Raw genomic sequence first — 21,414 nt, 5'->3', positions numbered from 1 at the left:
GCGTCGTAAAGGGGGATTACATGGTTGCCCAGTTTCAATTCAAAATTATTAACAAGATAAATATTGTAACATTCAAATACTTGTTATGATTATTTTTTAACAACTTCTCGCTTTATTGGTTCACTCAACTATCCAGTTTCCTAGGCAATGTTCAACATCTTCTTGACCTCCTCCTTGTATTTGCCCAAGTTGTACTCGTTTTCGCCTTCGTTTATCAGTTTCTCCACGCATTCAGCGAATGACTTGCTGGGAACCACTTTTGGAGCACCCTTCTTGGCGTTCCAGTTGAGGATTCCCTCGGCGGAGACCTTCGACTGGTTACGCTCGAACAGATAGACCTCCATGTCGGCCTCCGATTTGGTGGCCTCCCACGGCTCGGTGACAAAGGATTCGTGATAGCAAGCGGTGAGCAGATACAGGGCGTAGTCGTAGTTCTGCTTCTTCTGCGGACAGCGATCCGTGACGAAGGTAACGAGGTCCGTGTCCTTGTTGTAGCGATCGCCCACCAGGCGCAGGAACTTATCCCTGGCGTGCGCATCGAACTTCAGGTCAGAGAGCTTCAGGGTAATGGTGACGCGCCTGGCCTCCGGATTCCTGATCGTGGGCAAACTCTGGCAGTAGTCTGTGGTGGTGACCTCCAGGGGGAAGTGGCGCTGCCACTTGGCCTCTGTCTCCAGACCCTTTGGCCATGGCGTGCAGAACTTCTTGATGGCTTCGCATTGCTGACGGATGGCCGGCGGTGTCAAGTGCAGAAAGTTGGGTATCTTCATCAGCTCTGCATTGGCGAACTTCGACGGAGCTGCTGCTCCGCGTTCCGTGAATCCCTGCCGCAGTGGCAGAGGCACACTGGCCGGGTGGAACGAACGTGGTCCTGGCCAAACGGCCGTCCAGTCCTGATCCACCGCCATGCGGCCAGTGCGCGGCGGTGTGATGGGATCCCGACGGACCTGCTGGCGCTTCTGCATCTGCTGCTTCACCGTCCGCAGGCTGAGCACTCGGAATTCTGGCCGATCAGGAAGATATATCCATTATAAAACGTGTAAGCCAGGGAAACTTAATTGTTTACCTTCATCATCCTCAATTTCTTGCCGCTGCTCCTGGTTGGAAAAAACACGAATACCGCTTTGCGCCGTCTGTTTTTTCAGTGGCAGGCGCTCCAACAGGCGAGTCAGCGCACTGGACATGGTTTTATGTTTAATTTTAAGCTTAGATACCTAATTTTAACTAATATTTCCAGCGATTTATGCGGCTTTTACGTAAACCATGCGCCAACGAACATTCATTCGCGCCGAATAGCAAGCAATCAGCTGTTTACAGAAACTTGCCATTCACAGAGAAGCATACAAATAAAAGTAACGTCTTTTTAAATCATTTTGTAAACTGCTAGTTGTTTTTATTTGTACTTCATTTTTAGCTGAGGGTTTAATAAATTCTGGTAGTTCGGTTAAATTTTGCTAGAATAGTATCCGTTCTTAAACTTTTAGCAGCACCATGAAGAAATACGTCATCTTTTTCTTTTATATATATATATATTTATTCAGGTAAAATAATAAAAAATATAACTCTCATGTACTGTAATATGGCTAAAAAGGATAAGTTCAATCACACCCATGTCGGAATCACCGTTCGGGATCCCAAATCCCTCGTCACCTCGCCGTCTCGTGCAAGTGCTCCTTTTATGTACATTATTTATTATTAGTAAAACAATAGAAAACATTGCGTTATGCTGTAAGCCCCGTGAACTATAGCTACCGTTAACCTAGTCGATCTGTGAAGCAGTTGCCTAGTGGATCTCCTGCTTCCACTTGTCGCGCGCCTCCAGTTTGGCCTCCGGAATCAGCGAGCTCTTGGCGCCGCCCAGGATGTTGGTGGTGGCCTGGGTGGCCAGCACCGCCGGGCAGACGACCAGCTGAGGGATCTGGCGTACCACCGCGCCCACCGCTCCGCTGTAGCCCTTCTGGTCGTGCTCCGTGATGGCGGCTTCGATGAGTGTGTTGGCCGATTCGTTGATGCCCTCTCTCACTATGGTATAGGCGTTGGCCACGCCCTCGCGCAGGTCCTTGGGTCGTCCCTGTCGCCTCCGTTTGCCCTGCCTGCCGCCCTTCCGCTTCTTCATGGAAGGACCTGCAGATAGCATATCGAAGGTAGTCTCCGCCGTGAATTGCAGCAGGTGTATAATCCTGGAGGTGATCTCCAAGGCAGCCAGCGCTGTGCGAGCGGTGAAACTCTGGGCACCCAACTGGAATCCCCTGATAATTCGTCCATCCTTGTTGTACTGCTCGATGGGCAGCCGGAAAAGATCGTAGATACCCTGGAAAAGCTGCAGCACCGCATTCGTGGGTCCAATCCCGCTTAGGATATTGGGCAATTGATTCCGCTTGATGTCCTTCAGCCACTCCTTGGCCAGGAACTCGCACAGTTTGTTCCATCCCAGAATGCCTCTGCGGTTCACAATTTCCCTCAAATTAATTCCGGATCCCTGCAGCTGGGCAAGACCCATGATTAGGCCGGTGACCGGTCCGCGGGAGAGTTCAATCCGCCGTCCATGATAGTCAAAGCAAATGGGTAGTGCTGGACTGAAGATCACCTCGCGGAAGAACACAGGTGGAGCCGTGGCAGGATCCTCCTCCAACTCCACATCCAAGCTGTTCTCTTCAATCAGCACATTCAGGTTCCTCTCCACCATCTCCTTAACTTCCGAATCGGGCAATTTATCGGATAACTCCTCCGGCATTTTGCTCACCGACATCACCGGCATATCCGTGGCCGACGAACTGCTGCCCTCCGTTTTGGTGCCACCAGCAGCACTAGCGGAGTTTCGGAACATGCCCGAAAAGAAGTCCTCGAGAAAGAGCAGAGTATCCTGGTCAATGTTGAGTTTTATGGGCAAAATGGAGACCCTCAGGGAGCACTCTTCCGCGGAGCTCTTTTGCGGATTCGGACGCACATTCAGAGCCTTCACTATGACCATGTTCTCGTCCGGCTTATGGGATAAATTGTTGCCCGTCGGATGGTACAGAAACTTGTTAATGTCCGAGGAGCGCAACCTATCTCTTATTTCAATTTCCGACACAAGGAGCACCTGACGGGACGAGTACATGGAGGTCAACGGATAGGTTTCGTAGGAGAATCGAATCTTGGAGAGCTGCATCTCCACTAGAACCTCCAGATTGCGCTGCGATCCTTTGGGTTGTTTGAGCAGACCCTTCTTGGAACCCTTTTTGTCCTGTTTATCCTGCTCTTGAGCTTGAGACACGCCATACTTGTAGGTATCGGACATGCCAAAGCCACTGGTTGCCGACGAAGAGGATTTCTTGAGTGGTTCATCGGGGAAATCCCGGCCGCCATAAAGGTGCCATGTGAATGTCATCTCGCAAAGGGTGTAAGTGCTCTCGGCCACTGGGAAATTAGATGGAGGCCTAAGCAGGTCCACTTTCTCATGCGGCAGCTCAAAGTGATTGTCCACAATCTGCAAAGGGTCCTCGGAGATGTAAATTTGCTTGACACCGAACTTGTCCATGCGTGAAATCTCCTCGTCGTGTATGATGTCGAAATCCCGCTCCTCCAGGGACGCGTTGCCCAGGGAACCCAGCTCCTGCTGCACCTGGGAGCCCAGTGATGTCTGCGGTTGCACTTGGCTCTGGTGGTAGTAGGACTGCAAGATCACATTCGATTCAAAGTCCAGGATGTCTCCGATGACCGAGGGACTCTCGACCATCAGTGACTTGGTCTGCAGCTTGGCGGACGTGGATTTCCGTTTCTCTTTGGGCTCATCCGGGAAGTAGAATATCTCAATGCCCTCCTCCCGACCCCCTGGAGATTTCATTGCCCTGAGATTGGGCGAGGACTCTACGTCTATCACAGCATCGGCCATCAATTTGCTCACATGGTTCTGGGTGTGATCGCTCATCTCATGCTCCTCGTTGGGTTTCGGCTCTGCAGGCTTAGTGTCCTCATTCAAGATGGGCTCCTCTGGCGGACACAAGTCCCTGTCGTTGGCCACATAGGCTATAAGTTGGGCCAAAGCTGCTGCCGAATCGTAGCAAGTCTTCAGATGCATATCGTGGATGGAAGAGCGCAAATCCACTCGCGGTTGTCCACTACCTTCTGCATTCAAACGGAAGGATATATTCAAGAGTCCCAGATTCAGCACAGGTATCAGGGAGTCGTTGGACTCCTCCTTAACCAATCCCAGTTGCAGGACACAATCCTCGGCCAGCAATCGCAAGGTGCAGCCACTCATCGATGATATGATATTGCTGCTCAAGGTACAGTAGCCCAGATCCAGGAACGCACGTTGTGGAAAGAATTTCGGGCGATAGTCGATCCCAGCATTCCACACATGCAACTGCAGCTCGGAGACCAGAGCAAACGGTTCGTATTCCTCGATGGGAAAGTCGGCCACGTCCATAAAGTCGATCAGTTGATTCAGCCAAGAATGCTCCGAGTGGCAGGAGTGATGCTGCAGAATGGCGCCACATATCCCGAAGGACATCTTCATTCTCTTGATGCGCTGCTCCGGTTGCTTCTTGATCTCAGCCACGAGGGATAAAACCTCCATTCTTTTCCTGTCCTGCTGCTGATGAACACTTGCAAAGTTATAGATGGTGGGCAGCAGCTTTTCATCCGCCAAATCACTCCAAGCCAGCTCCAAATCCTGCAGCGTATTCCCGCAATGCAAGGCATCGATCTCGCCCAGTTGGATGGAAAAGAAACTCCGAGTCGAATCGTTGTCCAAGCCATTCACTGTAAACAAACGCAGCTCCTTTAAGTTCACCTGAAACTTACCGCACTCCTTGGATCGCTGGTTGGTCTCGGGATCCAGAAGATGCGAGAACAGAATCAAAGTTCCCTGCTCTACAAACAACTCAAAGGAGAAGGCTTCATTACGCACCGGTGGCGCCGGTGGAGCAGAAGCCGTTGGCTCCGCCATGGAAAAGTAAATACTACTTTCCATGGCGCTCGTACTGAGCAACAGGTTTCGTCTAAACTCTTCCAGCTGTGGCTCTGCGTACAGGTCTTTTGACTCTGGGACTTCGTTATCCGGGCTGATGTCATAGTGCGGAGAACGTGGTTCCCACATAAAGAGATCTCCGTTCAAGCGGTTGTATATCAGTTCGTACATGCTCTTGGATTCCAGCACAACTTTTACGTGCGGTATAAACGCAAATATCTTCAGCTTGGAGGACTGTGTGCAACTGTCGCAGAATTCATTGATCTCCTCCGTTTCGCCGGGTAAAAGGGAATCGGTTTTGTCCACGCTACCATCAAGTCCCTCCACATGGGAGGTGTAGCCAAAGGTACATTTTGAGCTAAACGGAGACTTCCTTGCCTTCTTTTGGCCATCCGAGGTGTCCTTTAGCTGCAGTACGTCAATTTGGATCTTCTTGTTCGGCTGCATTTTTTGCTGGCACTTCAGGAGATGCACGGCACTCTGCTTATCCGCGTCACAATAGAACACATCTAGTTCATCCGAAACGATGCTTATCTGAGACCTCGAACTAACCACCAGGGAGCGGAACTCCACTGCCAAGAAATCACGTCGCACATTCTTCTTCCACCAGGGAATCTTTAGCGGATCGTTGGCGGCTCTGCCATCCACCACAGGGAAACGCAAGTGAAGACGGAGATTTTCGGACTTCACCACAAACTCCGTTTGGTTGGGATCATCTGGATAGGGCGTTGACGACGCCGAATCCCCGGAAAACGGAGAGCTCCCAAAGAGCGCCCCTAGTCGATCGTAAATAGATATATCCAATTCCGCCGTACATTCATCCAAACTGCATTCAATTTTGTTAGAGCAACGATTGTGATTCTGCTTGAACATGAACGATGAGCTCTGGGTGAGCACGATCTCCGGTCGAATGTGGTAGCCATCCGGGCAGTTTCTCTGGCGGTCGAACTGAAGCAGATGCTCCTTGGAATTGTCCAGGACCTCGATGAGATCCACCGCAGTGGCGGAGAGAGTAGTTCTCGATGTGAGCTCCTGGAAATAGCGCTGCTGGCTTCCACTAACGATTATTGGGGCTGCTCGTAGCAGAAGGTACTGCTGATTTTGCAGCGGGATGTGATTCTCCAGGAGCGTGCCCAAGAAGAACCCACTGGCAGTGTCCGAGTAGCGAAGGTAACTTGCGTGATCGAAAACCGTGCTGCAACTGTCGATATTGGCCGTGTTCTGGATAAGAATGTCCTGGTGCAAAGCAATTCCGTAGATTTTCGAGATCTGCACCTTGAACTTGAGGATCTCGCCGGACTTCTCTGTGTAGCCCAACTCCTGCTGCAGAGTATTGGTACAGGAGGTGACCATGCTGTTTGTGGATTCGCTCATCTTTCGACTCCGTGCGTAACCGCTCCTCGGGGGATTTCCGTAAACGGAATATTCGGAGGGATCCGCCTCTGACATTCCTGTACACCAGTCTGCATTCTGGCCCAGAATCCCCGTCATCCGGGTGGGCTGCTGCAAACTGTGCATCTGATACTCACTGGGCGGAGCCGATTTCAAGCTTCTGCCCTTTTTGGGTCGCTCCTGCTGACCGCCGCAGTTGAAGCCCTTTGAGAACTCGATGAGCAGGTGAATTTGACGCGGCGTTAGCATGAAGTATATGTCGTCCAGACTCAGTTCTAGGCTGACCTTGGGCCCCACTATATTTTCCGTCTGCTTGATGTTGATCTGGATGTTTTGCGCGCCCTTGAGCTCCACAATCTTGCAGAGCTGCTCGTAGGGAGTGGGTCCAAACTGGTGATCCATCACATCAAGCACTTCGGAGGTGTGCAAACTAAGTCCCTCGATCACCAAATTGTGCTTGGCTATCATGGGCAGTGCATTGAAGCTGCTATTGGGATCTTCTTCGGTTTCAGTGTCCTGGGAGGTGGACATGGGCATCTCGTAGCCCGTCTTGTTCTTATACTCCACATGGCTGGCCTGGAAGGAGAGCACCAGCTTCCGGTCCGATCTGGGCAGTATGTACTCAATGTTCAAAGTAGTATTTGTCAGCTTGGCGCGTATGCGGTTGAGCACGTTGTCGATGGTCTCTGCGAACTTCTCCAACCCAATCAGGGCGTTATTGTGGTTCAGGAAGGGCACATCGTCATCCACCTGCTTCATGCACTCCTCGGCCATTTGCATCGAGCTGCTCACCGACGACCACATGGACTCCAGCATGGTGGTGCCGCTCTGGTAGCGTGTGACTGGCCTCAGTGTGATGGTTAGATTGTGGATCTCCAGGCTACTGTCGTTGGTCATCAGCGCATTCCACGGCACCACGACAGTCAGGCGGCCAATGTGGCCCGAGACCACCTCGAAGGCCCAGCCCTGGTCCTCGAAGAGATCGTTGAAGGCGTTGACCTTTAGGAAAATGTCCTCCACCACAGCCTTGCCATTGTAAAGGTCCACCTTCAGCTGCTCCAGGTTCAAGTTATTCTCGAAAAACTGGCCCAGGTATCGCTGCAGCAGGTAGCGACACATTTTCGTTTTGAGGCCATCCCAGGGATTGAACCACGACATCGCGACTGGGTTGTTGGCCTAACTTTCCACGTTCGCCTTCTTTGTGCGTTTTAAAATTTTATGCGAGTTGTTTTTCCAGCGCAGCAGCAGCGACAGCAACAACAACACCCCTTTGTTATTGTTTTCTGGGTGGCGAATCACGGAAACGGAAGGGAATTGAGGCTTAAATTGTTGATAAGACTCTGGTAAAAACGCTTACCACTCACATTTTTCGATTAGCGGGGGCGCAGAGCGGCTGTGGGCGGGTATATATGTGCATTATTTTGGAAAATAATGAATTAATAAAGCGCAGTAGCAAGTGACCATCAAGTTGGCCCTTGTTCTTCTTCTTTTTGTAGCTGCGACCAGTGTGGCCAGGTGTGGGCACTTCGTAAAATACCCCCTGGTGTGTGCAATGCGGGGGAGCGTTCGCAGGGGGCATTTGAAAATAAAATGATTTATTATTATGAGCCGATTTCTGGTGAGTAATTTGTCATTTAACCTTAGAATCCAGTCTGAATATTTCAAATATACATTGATTTCCTTTTAAATCTGCTTGATTTAAGTAGTCATTTTAAATTAACTTTATTTACTTTAATTTGGCGTAAATAATTTTAATTTAGTTATTAAAACAACACATAATTATCATCGGAGATTTATGCAAACTCCAAACAACCTGTTGCTACCCTGCAACAAAGTCATGCTTTGACCAGTGTTGAAAAACGCAGCTCCACAGCTGTTTTGCCAAGTTCTTAATTATATTTTTGTTTGCTTATTTTGCGCTTTTGTTTTTCTTTTGCTTGCAATTATTATGTTTATTTGGCATTACTTGACCCTCTTGTGCCTTGGGTTCGCCCTCATCGATGCGAAATCCATCAAGAAGTCGCAGGCCAATCTGTTGGAGCCAACTCTTGATCCTGATGAGAAGCTAGGGAAGATTGGGAAGTCCCCACCCGACATTTCCAATGATGTGCAACGTGTGCAGGTTCCATTAGGTGCGACGCCCGGCAAGAATGGCTGGCAGGGCAAGTGGTTTCCCCATGCCCCTGGACAACAGCAGGAAGCGATTGAATTAAAAATGAAGAGCACCACGGAGGAAGTTCCTCCGCTGGAGTTCACAACCAAGGATGGCTGGCAGGGCAAGTGGTTTCCACAAGCTCCCGGAGAGCCGCACTTGGTGAAGAAAAAACCGCTGGTCGATAACAAAACCAAGTCGGGGAAGTCCACCACACAGGATACTTGGCAGGGTAAATTGTTTCCGCAGGGTCCCAATGAATCGCACAAGACTAAACAAAGCAGCTGTGATGATGGCAAGGTGAGTTTGGCAATATAACTAATACTTCCCCTAAATACCGATGAATGCTTAGTATTAGTCATCTTTTTCTATCATTGTTATTAACAATTTTCAGAGCAATCTTGCCGTGGACTTCGATCCAAACGACATCCGTGACAGCCTGAATTTCCTATGCATCAGTAGTAATCACAGCTTGTACCAACCGGATTTGTCCAGAGAAGCCATTCTTACGGAGCACTTTCTACCTAGCGCCTATCTGCCGCCTGCCAAGTGCCTTAATGAGTCCATTAGCTACTCCCATCTGCCTGCCACCAAGTAAGGCGAACAATATTATAGTTTCCTGCTAATTTCAAATTCAAATCTGTATTATCAGTGGCCCCTATCGCCCGATGCCCGCTGAATATGGCACCTATTCCTACTTGCCTCCTCAGCGATACGTGCGTAATCTGGCGGAAGGTGCCATCGTAATGCTCTACCATCCCTGCGCTTTTCCCGGCCAAGTGAAGCAGCTGCAAGACATCGTGGGTGGCTGTCTGTATCGCCATCTGGTGTCACCCTCGCTGGCTCTGAGTCCGCAGCGACCGCTGGCCCTGCTCGCCTGGAGTCGCAGCCTCGAGATGTCCGTCGTGGATCGACAACTGGCGGCGGACTTCATCCAGAAACACGCCAAGCAAGGACCACTTGCACCGGAGGAATTGTCGCGTTTGATTGTCAAGAGACAGACCTACAAGGAGGGCCTTCTTAGGGAAGCGCACTTGGTCAACACGGCGGACGACTACGAGCTGTGCGGCTACCTACAGGAGGATATGTAGGCCAAATGTGTTAACTATTTGTTTTTAATAAACCTCGAATACTTTGCCAATTTCTTTTTGACTCATTAAATTATCCAGCTACCAGATTTAAAAGACTTGCAGCTGAGGAGTTGTAAATCACACTTTATTTACTTTGCTCATTAAAAAATAAACACATAATTAATGGTAAGAAATTATAAAAATTAATTTTTAGACGATTTCAGTTAAAAAGTCGTTACTTTGGCCTTTCTTCAGTGGGAACTTACCACACTTGCAGAATAGCACTAACGCCTTCTGCTTTTGGTATTTTCGCGTGTCTCGCTTACTGTCCTCGGTTCGGTTTAGTTCTCTTTTCTCCGGATAAAATCAAATTCAATAAGCGATCGCCAAACGATCCCCCACTTGGTCGCCACACAAACAACGTCGCCCGAAAGCCGACGGCTGCATCATCATCCCCTCTCCGGAAACTCCCATCAAGCCCCGGATCCAAAGTGTAGCCCCCCATTCGCAAAAGAAGAAGAAGAACAAAAACAATAGTGGAGAGGTGAAACAAAGGAGACTCGCACTAAAAACAATTAATTTAGCAATTTGTGGTCTCCACAACGTCGATAAATCACGTGATTGTGCAGTTCGTATAGACCCAGGCCACACCACTAGCCATTTGCAGCGCATCCTGCTTGGATTTCAGACTTTACATAACATCCAAGGCGCCCATTCAAAGGAGCAGCGGAAAAGGATTGCAAGCTCTGGAGTCGCAGAAGGTGGAACACTAGGAGCTAGAGCAAGGAGCCAATTTAAGGGATAGTAAGGAAATCCCCAGATTACCCTCTACTTCCACCATGAACAACCTGGCAGACACTGTGGTAGTTGATCCTGGATTCGGAGGCGGCGACAAGCAGCAGCAGGCTGGACCGGCGCCGCAGGATGCCAGCGTGGTGGTTCCTCCGCCGGCCACCAAGCAGTCCTCGGCTCTGAAGAAGACAAGTCGGTACAGGAGCCGCTCGCTTAGTGCCTCCTCAACGGATTCCTTCAGCTCCGCCAGCTACACGGGCAGCAGCGAGGATGGCGACGACGTGCCGCCCAGGGAGAAGGTCCAAAAGAACTCCAAAGGCAGCTCCGATTTCTGTGTAAGGAACATAGGCGCCCAGCATGCATTTGGGCGCAGGGAGATCGAGATTGCGGAGCAGGAGATGCCGGGCATCATAGCGCTGAAGAAGCGGGCGGCCGAGGACAAGCCTCTGAAGGATGCCAAGATCGTGGGTTGCACACACATCAACGCCCAGACTGCCGTGCTCATCGAGACGCTGGTGGAACTGGGCGCCAGCGTGCGCTGGGCCGCCTGCAACATCTACTCCACGCAGGTGAGATGTCGTATGAAAATGTCATAGGGTTCTTACGTATTCATAGGCTGCTTAATGCATTTAATGGAATCTCTTAAGAGATATCTTAACTCATTTTCCTATATTTATTTAAATTCATATGCATATGCGTGCTCGGTCACTTGATCTGCTCGGTCGCTTGGAGACAATTGTTGTCACGCCAGGCGACGCAAACAAATGATCAATCAAGCCATGTTAATCAATTAAGCGCCCGCGGCTCAAGTGTTTGGCAATCGCTGAGTAATTGATGTGCCCTGAATTGGGTCGCCATACCATTGGGAGTGGAAGTTACGGACGCAGTTTTAGTTCCAGCATTGGATCGGCTGCGGTTACTCGATCTGTTTGCCTATTCCTGCGGCGTGGCTGATGCAATTATCACGAGTCTGCTGACGCTAAACAATTTATGGCTTCTCTAATGAAGCGATGCGAGTGCGAGGGCGAGCGCCCTTCCCCGATCATTTATGCACCCATCCGTGCCAGCTTTTATCGCCCACGGCCCCCGACAGCCTGTCACGCTGATTCACCTGTATCGGCTGGGACTTATCAGCCAAGCTACGAGTGCCGTGCTTAGCGAGAATGGAGCCCGATGCGTTATCAGCTCGATATAAGTCAGATATTAGCAAATGTTTACGCCGCATTAGGGTGACTCGATTTATCAGGCCAACTCTCGAGGGTTTTACCTGTTTGACAATCATTTTATTAGCCTTCAAGGACTGTCATTATTAAAACAACTCAATATCGTTGCTTATTATTTTTAGAACGAAGTGGCTGCTGCTTTGGCCGAATCCGGAATCCCGATCTTTGCCTGGCGCGGCGAGACGGAAGAGGACTTCTGGTGGTGCATAGATCGCTGCGTTAACGCCGAGAACTGGCAGCCAAACATGATCCTGGACGATGGCGGCGATGCCACGCACTTGATGCTAAAAAAGTACCCGACCATGTTCAAGTTGGTCAAGGGAATCGTCGAGGAGAGCGTCACCGGAGTGCACCGTCTCTATCAGCTCTCTAAGGCCGGCAAGCTGACAGTGCCGGCGATGAATGTCAACGATTCGGTGACAAAGACCAAATTTGACAACCTCTACAGCTGCAAGGAATCCATCCTGGACAGCCTCAAGCGCTCCACGGACGTGATGTTCGGTGGCAAGCAGGTCGTGGTCTGTGGCTACGGCGATGTGGGCAAGGGATGTGCTCAGGCTCTAAAGGGGCAGGTAAATGGCACCCACAACCATTAGTATGATATACCTTTGTCACCTTTTCAATCTCCAATCGTAGGGCTGCATTGTGTACATCACAGAGATCGATCCCATTTGCGCCCTGCAGGCCAGTATGGATGGCTTCCGTGTGGTCAAGCTGAACGAGGTGATCCGCAACGTAGACATTGTGGTGACGGCGACCGGCAACAAGAACGTGGTGGTGCGCGAGCACATGGACAAGATGAAGAGTGGCTGCATCGTATGCAACATGGGCCACTCGAACACGGAAATCGATGTGAATGGCCTGCGCACACCGGACTTGACCTGGGAGAAGGTGCGCTCCCAGGTGGATCACATTATCTGGCCGGAGGGCAAGTACATCATTCTTCTGGCCGAGGGCAGGCTGGTCAATCTGAGCTGCTCCAGCATCCCCTCGTTCGCCGTGTCTATCACCTCGGCCACCCAGGCCCTGGCCCTGATCGAGCTTTTCAATGCCCCGCCCGGACGCTACAAGTCGGATGTCTACTTGCTGCCCAAGAAGATGGACGAGTATGTTGCCAGCCTGCACCTGCCCACCTTCGATGCCCATTTGACGGAGCTGAGCGACGAGCAGGCCAAGTACATGGGACTGAACAAGGCCGGTCCTTTCAAGCCCAACTACTACCGCTACTAGGACGCAAGGCGGGCGGATGCGGACAATAACACCAGCAATTAGAAGAAACAACAACGCCAACGAAAGTATTGTCTTTGCGAAGAAGTAAAACTATTTAAAACAATTGTTGACACACACACACACGGAAAACACAAAAGGATACGGAAAGGAGAACACAAAGTTACTATTACCATTGTATTGCTTAGTTTAGCTCGAGCGGAATTCTTGGTTGCTTTTCGTTAGCATTTAAAGTCTTCGACATAGTATTTAGCACTCGCTTTAGCCGCAGGAGTATTCTCTCCGTTCACCTATCCAACATGACTCTCTAATCCCCAAAACTAATCTTGCCCCAAGAATTTATCCCCATCAACATTTTTTGTAGCCAGTTACTTGAATTTATTTTAAATACTTCGAACGCCTGTCAATCAGACTGCAGTAGCTCAAAAGACGCGATTAGTTCTCTAAATGTATACTTCTAATTCGGAATTGATAATATATTTAATGGGAATTGACTTGTATAATGGTTTCTAGCATATTTGCATTACATTTCTATAACTTTTTCGCGTGAAATCCATGTACATTTTAATGTTAACGACTTTCCTGACTAATCCCTTTTTTGAGCTACGACAGCTGGGCAATAAGTGATCGATTTAACCTCTCGTATTGTTTACGTACTTAATTTGTTAATGTTTATGGCCCCCGCTTATGATTATGATTATACTTTTGTACTTTCGTTTCGTCCCGAGAGCGTTAATGGAACAGCAGTGCAAGGTATTCCATTTATTCAATTATATACACGCTGGCATATATATCAGATCGAGAATTATATATATATATACACTGCATATACACCTAATATGTATATTAGAAAAAGTGAAAAATGTTTGTAAGAAATTTGTGAGAAACGCAAAACAATAAAAAAGGGATTCTTTATTGAGCAATTAGATCTGTTCCACTGATTGATTTCTCCCCCAGCAGCCCCGTCGAAATGAAAACCAGGAAAAGTTGCTTTCGTATTTTTCAGATGCATCACTCGTCTATTTCTCTTTTTATTACTCGGTACTTGCCTTAAACTTGTTATGTTTTTCTTTGATATTTTATAAAATGTAAACTACACGAGTTTGTCATAAAAAAAATCATACACATTATGTATTATAATCGATTTTTTTTTTGTAATTTTCCGTTCATCTGAACTATTCCTAAAATGCCGTAAAGTGCATAATGTGCAAACCCGTCCTAATTAGGGTAATGCTAAACACATGCGTCAACTAAATCTTAATCAAAGGTTGTGGAACAAACAAATCCAGGCGGAGCCGAAAGTTACAGGGGATTGGTAAACCAGGCTGGCGGAGAGGCATACACATATATTTGCATCTGGAGAGGATCGGAGGGCGGATCTGATCTAATCGAGAAAGTGCGGCTTGAGATGCTTCAGCATGCCAAAGGTGCGGAAGCGGCGGATCTTCATCACCTTCATCAGCTCGTCGTCGCAAATGGCGAACTGCTTGTTCTTGGGGTCGTACAAATCGCGCTCCTTGATGATGGCCCACACCTTCTTCACGACTTCGTGGCGCGGCAGGGAGGACTCTCCCATGAGGGCGCTCAGTTCCGGTGATAGATTGTATGCGCGTGTGAAGCCGGTGCTCTTACGTCCCGATCCTGTTCCCCCGGCCGCCTTGGCCTTCTTCTTGGCCGCCGGCTTCTTGACCACCTCGTAGTCCGAGTCCGAGCCGGCATCGCTCTCGGTGCCGGAATCGTCGGCATTTAGGGTCTTGCGCTTCTTCTTGGGCGCCTTGTGCTTCGTGGGCTGTGGCCTCTTCTTGGGGCTCTGCTTCTTCTTCTTGGCGGCCTCCTCCTCGCTGCTGCTGGGGTCCTCCTCCTCGCTGGGCTCGCTCTCATCGTCGGGATCGGCATCGGGATCCTTGCCCTCGTCATCGTCTTCGTCCTCCTCGTCCTGCTGCTCGTTGATCACCTCCATCACGATCTTGTCGAACTCCTTCTTGCGGCTCAGCAACGAGCAGTTCAGCTTTCCCTCCACCTGCTCGCGCACCCTCTTTGCCGAAATGGTCGCCAAATCGGCGTCCTTCAGAACCGCCTGAATTTCACGACGCAGGTCCTCGCTGGAGATGTCCGACATCTTGGTTCGTGGTGTTCCTCGTTTTCCTGCGCTACACGTAGGGGTTTCAGCCTGCGGGTCACATTGTGGGCATTTTCAGTTATTCCATTGTACGCACAACCTAATCCCAGTCATTTTCAACTTACCGGAGATCCGTTTTCGGTGGTATATTCACGTTTTTCCGGATTCTTTGCGGCGCTTAAAAAGACAAATCTTTTTCGTTTTTTCTTTACACCAAGTCCCGGCGTCTCTATAGGGTTGCTACTTGATGAGAGCTCCTATCGGTTTCGATTAATGCGGCAGTGCTGTCGAATCTAGCTAGATGACAGGTATGTGGAAGTTTACTTTACAACTGATTTCGACAACATTAAGGAATATGTATTTATTTTTTGTTTTTAAAAATTGCGATGCGTGTGTTAGATCCATTGCACTTCTTAATAATGAGGTTTTTTAAAAGAATACTGATTTATAAAGGCAATAAACGGTGTGGTTCGGTTTGGCAATGTCCAAAAATCTGTCTCACCGCCAAAGTCTTTAAATTATTCATCTAAAATTGATTAATGGATATGGTTTTACTTTTTCATATGCAGTTTAATATATGTTTATGGTTTTAATTTGCCTAACTTTGTACCTACTCTTGTATTTGCTTAAAGTGCTATCGATTGTCAATCGTCATTGATTCAAAATTGCATTGAATCTGGTCACCCCAAATCAGTACTAAGCTGTTGGCTTATCGATAGTTTCAGTTAAACATCGATTCTTGTACCAGCTCTAAAAACGTCGCGTATTTGTTAAAAACTTTGTTAAAATAATATTTAACAACCGACTTAAGTTCGCCCCGCGCCGACAACGCCTCTCCGATGTACAATAAGTTCTTGGCTTTAACGTTGGCCGTCTACGTGTCGCGATATTCGCTGCGATTTCAGCAGCTGCAGCAACAATAACAATATATATAAAAGATACCAGCAACAACTACAACACACACACACACACACACAACCACGGCAACAACAACAGCAACGTGCGCTGAGGTAATTTTGCTATTTTTTCTGCTTCTTTTTTGTTTATTTATATAAATGAGCGTGTGTGCGAGTTTAGTGCGTGTGATGTGCGTGAGATTCCCGTCCAAATTTGATTTTTGCTGCAATTCTCATGTAGGCCCCCTTTATTTAATTGCATTTATGTATATCTATCTGGTGCTTTTAATTCGCTTTTAGCCAGAGATTCGCAAGTTTTCCCATCTCTCAATGGCTCCTCTTCGTCGGTTTTCGCTACTCCGCTTTGTGCCGCTGCTTCGCGTCTTTGTTTTGCCGGCGTTTCGACGGCTTTTGTTGTCTTCTTTTGCTCGAGACTGCGACGCCCTTTTTCCAATTGGAATATTCGCTCTCCTTAACTTACGTTTTATGATTGGAAATAAATATTGAACTAAATAAAGAAATCTGTAGCGTACAGTATAACATATAACGCGAAATTTAAAAATTTTTTATACAGTGGTCTCTCGCATGAATGCAGTGAATTTTATAGGTGGGCTGACTGTACTGTGCCTCACAAATTTATTATTGTTTTTTATTATTTCTATTTCTACTGAGTCAGTTTCGTGGGCAAAAGGCATTAGATCCAGTAATTCTGTAAATGAATTACCCGGCAACGATAAAAGTGTTTGGTGAGATATGCACATACATACGTACATCAATACATACATATTAGTATGTAACTATAAAACTGATAAAAATACACAACTCAAGATAAGAGATTAGAGTGCATGTAACTTAATTCATTCTTTGTATAATTCAGCATCCAAAATGCAATGACCCGAGGGATATCTCTGAACATTATCAGTAGAGAGAAAATACTCAAACAATTTTAAATAACTTACATATTTAATACGGTATCTTTACACATATTTATGAGTGTTTTGTAACATTATTATTGGCCGATTTAAATATTTATTTATTGCAGCGGGTGTGCTTCGTGGTGTCAGGCATCCATTTATTATTTTTTGTTTGTTTCTTTTTTATTTATTTTATCTCGTTGTCACCGCACAGTGTCTGTCAAAAGTTTGTACCCGCTACCTGTTGCTATGTGCCGGCTACGAAAGTGATCGCTCATTTTTCGCAGGCAGTGTGGAAAACAGATTTGAGATTTCAGTGTTTTTTCAGACCAATTATATGTTCTTGGCATAGTTTTTGTTTTTCTTTTTACCGATCTAACATTTCTCATTTAAGTAATCACATAAATTATCGCAGATTTTGAAATCAGGCGACGAAATAGGCAGTTTAAAAAGTATTTTTTCATTTTAATAGATCCCTTAGGAAAAATATATTTAATTATCACTTGAGAAATATGATGTTATTATTTGTATATAACATTACTAAATAAAATAAATTGCAGTTAAGAATGGTTTTCATTAATAATTATAATCTAAATATTTGGTAAAAACGAAAAAAAAAGTAAAGGAAATAATGGAAATCTCTTGAAGTTTCCCGCTGTTTCGAATCATTTTTGTTTATAGCTGCTTTAAAACTAAATGCTCGCTGTGCCGTTTCGTCATTATGAAACGACGTCAAAGTAAAAGCAGCAAAACTTTCGCATGGTGAAAAATGTTTTCCAAATTCCCGCCGCTGCTCCTGCCCCGGAAAAAAAGGGAGAAAGACTTTTTTCGCCCACGCCGAAAATTCTGACGCGCTCGATTTGTGTTTGTCTTGCTGCCGTGTTCCCATACTTTTTATGCTACCCGCTAATAATTTATGCACAAAAATCGAGAAATAAATAAGCAAAGCTGCATTAAGGCGATCCAAAAGTGAGTGTGTGTGGGGTGGTAGAGGGGAGTTCTTGGTGCACAGTGGGCCATAAAAGTCGTCCCACTCATAACTCAGGTGCCAACTATTTGTCTGTGACCCTGGACGAGGTGCTTGACTGCGGCAACAATTAGATTCGAATGGATGTGCATGTATCTTTTTATGCTTCTAGCATGTGCACCATAAAAGTGTGCAAACGCCGAAATTCGCCAATAAATTCCCTTTTTTTTCGGTGCACTTCGTTTGGCCCTGGCATTGCACTTGCAGCATGGAAAGTGTGGAAATTGTGCAATCGCCGCAAATGGAAAACTCACATGGGCGATATTTTCGCATGAAATACGCTTCACTTTGTTTACGACAAGTTTCCAATGCAAGAGCGAGGAATCGAACGCTTTAAACCGAAAAAGATTTTGCCATAGATACAGTGGCCAAAAACTCAAATACAAAGTATTCGAAAATTAAAAAAAATTTATTTAAAAATTCTTACTAAGATGTTTTTGCTATTCAAGTACTAATTAAGTGACTAAATAATGTTACGTATAATAGCTCAACAACAATGTCCATGATATGCTGGTATCCACTGTATTAAAGGGGGGGCTGGTAATAGTTGTGTGACTAAAGGCGTCATAAAACAACACGCCCACAACCATGACACAATCGAAGATGATGCCTGGTGATCCGCCGCCCATTCGCGCGATTTTCCCCGGGGCTCTGAAAATGAAAAGCCTTTTGACGTTTGCGCCCAATTTGGCCATAAATTTGAGAAATGATTCCCAACTAAATTCTGCACTTGTCAGTCGGGCGAAGCAAGAATTTTGTGTCGCTAAATCAAAACGAACGACAGCGAAAATCAGAGCTGAGTCAATTTTATTATTTTTAGTTGCTGCTTTCGGTATGTGCTTTAATGTTATACTTTTAAGCGTATATTTCTATTTGCGAATAATAAGAAATATATATATGGGCGCTATATTTAACCCAATTAGTTGAGGCGTTCTAAATTTAAATCTGCGATTTACTTTGATTTTCACTCGCCTGCATTCCTCGGCCGCAAATCAATCGAAAGAGCAAATTCGATGGGGATACTGATCGGGGATTAGTCATGCAGGTGGTTTTTTCACTGAAACTTTTGGCCAATTGATTTTGAAATCAATTCGCAGCTCGGTATGTGTTTAGATTCTGAACGAATCATAAATTATATTTTATGGCTGGAATCGATTCCCCCACGTCCAATTGCCCAATTTGTGAATTTGTTTATTGGCAAAAAATTATGCTGCGATCTGGCGAAAGTTATTTCAGAGACGTTGCTTTTCAAGGTCGTCGAAATGTTTGCAAAGGATTTTTGCAGTTAAGATCTCTGCTTTGGATGCTGGCCAAATAATAAATATGATTTTTTTCGCATTTTTCACTTGGCATATCTTTTTGTTGCTCCTTGCGAAAGGGGATGGGGCTTGGGGCATAAATAGAAGGTGCTGGGGGTTGGGGACTGGAAAATGAAATGGGGAAATATATTTTATGAAGTCAGTCGTAAATAAAATATACTTAAAGTGTACAGGCTATATTCAGATAGGAGGACTGATTGGGTTAAGATGCTTTGAACTTTAAGGGGCTATATTTGCTGACTGCCTAACTAGTTTTGGGGATAATGGGACTATGAGTACAAAAAATCTGAGTCATGTTCATATAATCCTATTTGGTAAAAATTATATACTAGGTATCACTTAAAAGACCATTAATTGCTATATGGTGACAGCCAAGGATTCGCCACCAATCAATTTCAACCTTTGGGGGACCTTGGCGCATTTCCCCGAAACCGAACCCACCCGAAGATGATTGGACTAAGTGCAGGCAGGCGCCTTGACCCACAAACCCACTTAGGAACCGATCCCAAACGATCGTAGGACCTCAAATGCCCGACCCAGTGAGCAACTCTCCTTAGTGTAGGGTGCTCGGGAAAGTAGACCGAAAACTTAGAAGAAAACTTTTCGAAATTAAGAGCCGTGCGCCGATCGCCGATCGCCGGACTCTCCGGCGAGAGGATCTTGAGTTCTATTTTCGAAAAAGCGTTTTCGAAATGCGGAGAGTAAAAGAGCGAGCAGCTCGACGAATCGGTTGTTGTTCGTGTAGGAAATGTGAAAGTTCATTGTTTCATTGAGGAAAAATGGTGAAAAAGCCAAATTATCTAACATTGGCGAGCCGCTGCTTCTGCGGCGGAGAGTCGTTCGAAAATTTTGAAGATTTCGAATTCGGTATTCGAAATGGGAGCAGATCGGCGTGCGCCCGGAATATCTACACTCAGTGGTCTCTGCGGAGGTTTCACGTTTGAACGTCTCTCGAACGAAAACAGACGATTTTCACGGAAAAGCGCAATGTGAAAGCCAAAAAAGACTAGAAATAGCCTGGCGTGACGTCCCACACAGACGACAGACAGCAGAACGATTAGCACCGTCAGTAGCGGACTATAGCGAACCGAGAGAGGATCTTACGCCCGATCTAACCGATCTAACTGATCTTAAAGTGTTTAGCCTAAGTTACGAAGTGTTACGAAAATGCCAACATTCCATTGCTGAAACCGCTGTTAAAAGATTATCGATCGATCGAGATTGAGAGTTCGAGAGAGAGAAACCATAGATTCCTGACAGCAGGTGGTTGTGTCGCGCGAGTGTTCCTAGTGCCGAAACCGCAGGATGTGTCTCCTCTAATTGCCCGCCGATCAGCGCCGACCATCGAGCCAAGCACGATCCGAGAAGAATCTCCGAAAGGACTGCACCACCGGGCTCCAGTGGTTCGAGTGGTTCGCGGGGACCATGCCGGTCATTGCCGACGCCGCCAGCGATGAGCCACCAGCAAAATGTTGCAAACATTGTGAGGGTATGCCTAGATCTTACATCCAACCTATCCAGCCTATCCGAATATCCAGATATCCACCTATCCACCACCGTTCTACATAAACAATGGCCGGAAAAGTGCAGTGCAGCGGGTTCGTTAACCGATTCCGCCGCCGCTGTTCTTGGCTATTAACTCCGGCCCAAAATCCAAACACAATTGAAAGATTTATGCTTGATTTGCCACCCATCCCCCTGCGCGCTCCCTGCTTCCCCCGCCACTTGACTGACATTAACTTTGCTCTCCATTTGTTTGTTTTAATTTTTGTTGCTCTTTTGCCCTGCGGCAGCAATTGCCGGGCACTTAGTTTTTCCTGCTACCAAAGTCAAATTGGAACAAAGCTGACGGGTCTACTTAAAATTTTTCGGCAGTAGTGGAAAATCATGACAGCCAACGCCAGCGGCTGCAAAAAAATAGGCCTCGAGATTAGCTGGGGAAAAATGGACTTTTGCCGGGATTTTGACAACATTAAAATGTGACCGGAAATGTCAAAATATTTCGCTCAGTGAACTAATTTAATTAGTTTTTCCTTTAACTTTACCACTTGCTTGTATTCTATATTCTATATTTTGTGGCTACTGTGGCAAATTAAGCCAGATTAAAATTTCGTTATTCGCTATTTAGTAAATCGCTAACAGAAATAAATGGTTTGTTTGTTCCAATTGAAATTATATATATTATCCACTTGTATATTTCTAAAAATCGTTATGTTGCGTTGAGTTTAATTTCTTAAAATAATTGGGTCGAATGTGATTGTATTCGTACAATAATTTAATACTTTAAAAAACCTCTGAGATGCATTTTAGTTAGTTTAGTTAAATTAGG

The 21,414-nt window shown here is 46.6% G+C and overlaps 6 protein-coding genes across 8 annotated transcripts in view; 3 read left to right on the top strand and 3 right to left on the bottom strand.

Moving 5' to 3' along the window:
* Positions 1-91: 91 nt before the first annotated feature.
* Positions 92-1,298, bottom strand: mRpS35 (mitochondrial ribosomal protein S35). Its single transcript, NM_079169.3, has 2 exons — positions 1,067-1,298; positions 92-1,003 (listed from the first exon to the last, which is right to left on the bottom strand). Exons 1-2 carry the CDS (start codon positions 1,182-1,184, stop codon positions 141-143), a joined length of 981 nt encoding a protein of 326 aa, NP_523893.1. The 5' UTR covers positions 1,185-1,298; the 3' UTR covers positions 92-140.
* Positions 1,299-1,519: 221 nt separating this feature from the next.
* Positions 1,520-7,859, bottom strand: Atg2 (Autophagy-related 2). Of its 2 annotated transcripts, none has more exons than NM_001274412.1 (2): positions 7,704-7,859; positions 1,520-7,629 (listed from the first exon to the last, which is right to left on the bottom strand). In NM_001274412.1, exon 2 carries the CDS (start codon positions 7,502-7,504, stop codon positions 1,784-1,786), a length of 5,721 nt encoding a protein of 1,906 aa, NP_001261341.1. In that variant the 5' UTR covers positions 7,505-7,629; positions 7,704-7,859; the 3' UTR covers positions 1,520-1,783. The 2 variants fall into 2 exon arrangements, with proteins under 2 accessions (NP_001261341.1, NP_647748.1); NM_139491.2 differs by having other exon boundaries at positions 7,711-7,859.
* Positions 7,860-8,189: 330 nt separating this feature from the next.
* CG12093 (uncharacterized protein) lies at positions 8,190-9,637 on the top strand. Its single transcript, NM_139490.2, has 3 exons — positions 8,190-8,798; positions 8,893-9,092; positions 9,151-9,637. The coding sequence occupies exons 1-3, from the start codon at positions 8,295-8,297 to the stop codon at positions 9,587-9,589; spliced, it is 1,143 nt and encodes a 380-aa protein (NP_647747.1). The 5' UTR covers positions 8,190-8,294; the 3' UTR covers positions 9,590-9,637.
* Positions 9,638-9,871: 234 nt separating this feature from the next.
* Positions 9,872-13,731, top strand: AhcyL1 (Adenosylhomocysteinase like 1). The gene is made up of 3 exons (NM_139489.2): positions 9,872-10,929; positions 11,706-12,155; positions 12,220-13,731. Exons 1-3 carry the CDS (start codon positions 10,408-10,410, stop codon positions 12,811-12,813), a joined length of 1,566 nt encoding a protein of 521 aa, NP_647746.1. The 5' UTR covers positions 9,872-10,407; the 3' UTR covers positions 12,814-13,731.
* Positions 13,732-13,804: 73 nt separating this feature from the next.
* On the bottom strand, positions 13,805-15,198 carry Non2 (Novel nucleolar protein 2). Its single transcript, NM_139488.4, has 2 exons — positions 15,055-15,198; positions 13,805-14,980 (listed from the first exon to the last, which is right to left on the bottom strand). Exon 2 carries the CDS (start codon positions 14,927-14,929, stop codon positions 14,195-14,197), a length of 735 nt encoding a protein of 244 aa, NP_647745.1. The 5' UTR covers positions 14,930-14,980; positions 15,055-15,198; the 3' UTR covers positions 13,805-14,194.
* Positions 15,199-15,660: 462 nt separating this feature from the next.
* Mrtf (Myocardin-related transcription factor) overlaps positions 15,661-21,414 on the top strand; it is a 48,922-nt gene continuing 43,168 nt past the window's right edge. Inside the window, exon 1 of one of the 2 annotated variants that reach the window (NM_001259651.3) lies at positions 15,661-15,939. Coding sequence is in view for 1 of the 2 variants with exons in the window: in NM_001144407.4 (NP_001137879.3) it covers positions 20,511-20,574 (64 nt within the window). In the remaining variant the exon portion in view is untranslated. Of the gene's footprint in view, positions 15,940-20,026; positions 20,575-21,414 lie in introns of those variants that run through there. The other variant, NM_001144407.4, reaches the window with a different exon arrangement.

This window comes from Drosophila melanogaster, chromosome 3L (genome assembly GCF_000001215.4).
Source record: "Drosophila melanogaster chromosome 3L".
Taxonomy (NCBI): Eukaryota; Metazoa; Arthropoda; class Insecta; order Diptera; family Drosophilidae; genus Drosophila; species Drosophila melanogaster.
Note: the sequence above shows the minus strand (reverse complement) of the source record. Positions and strands in the feature narration are given on the sequence as shown.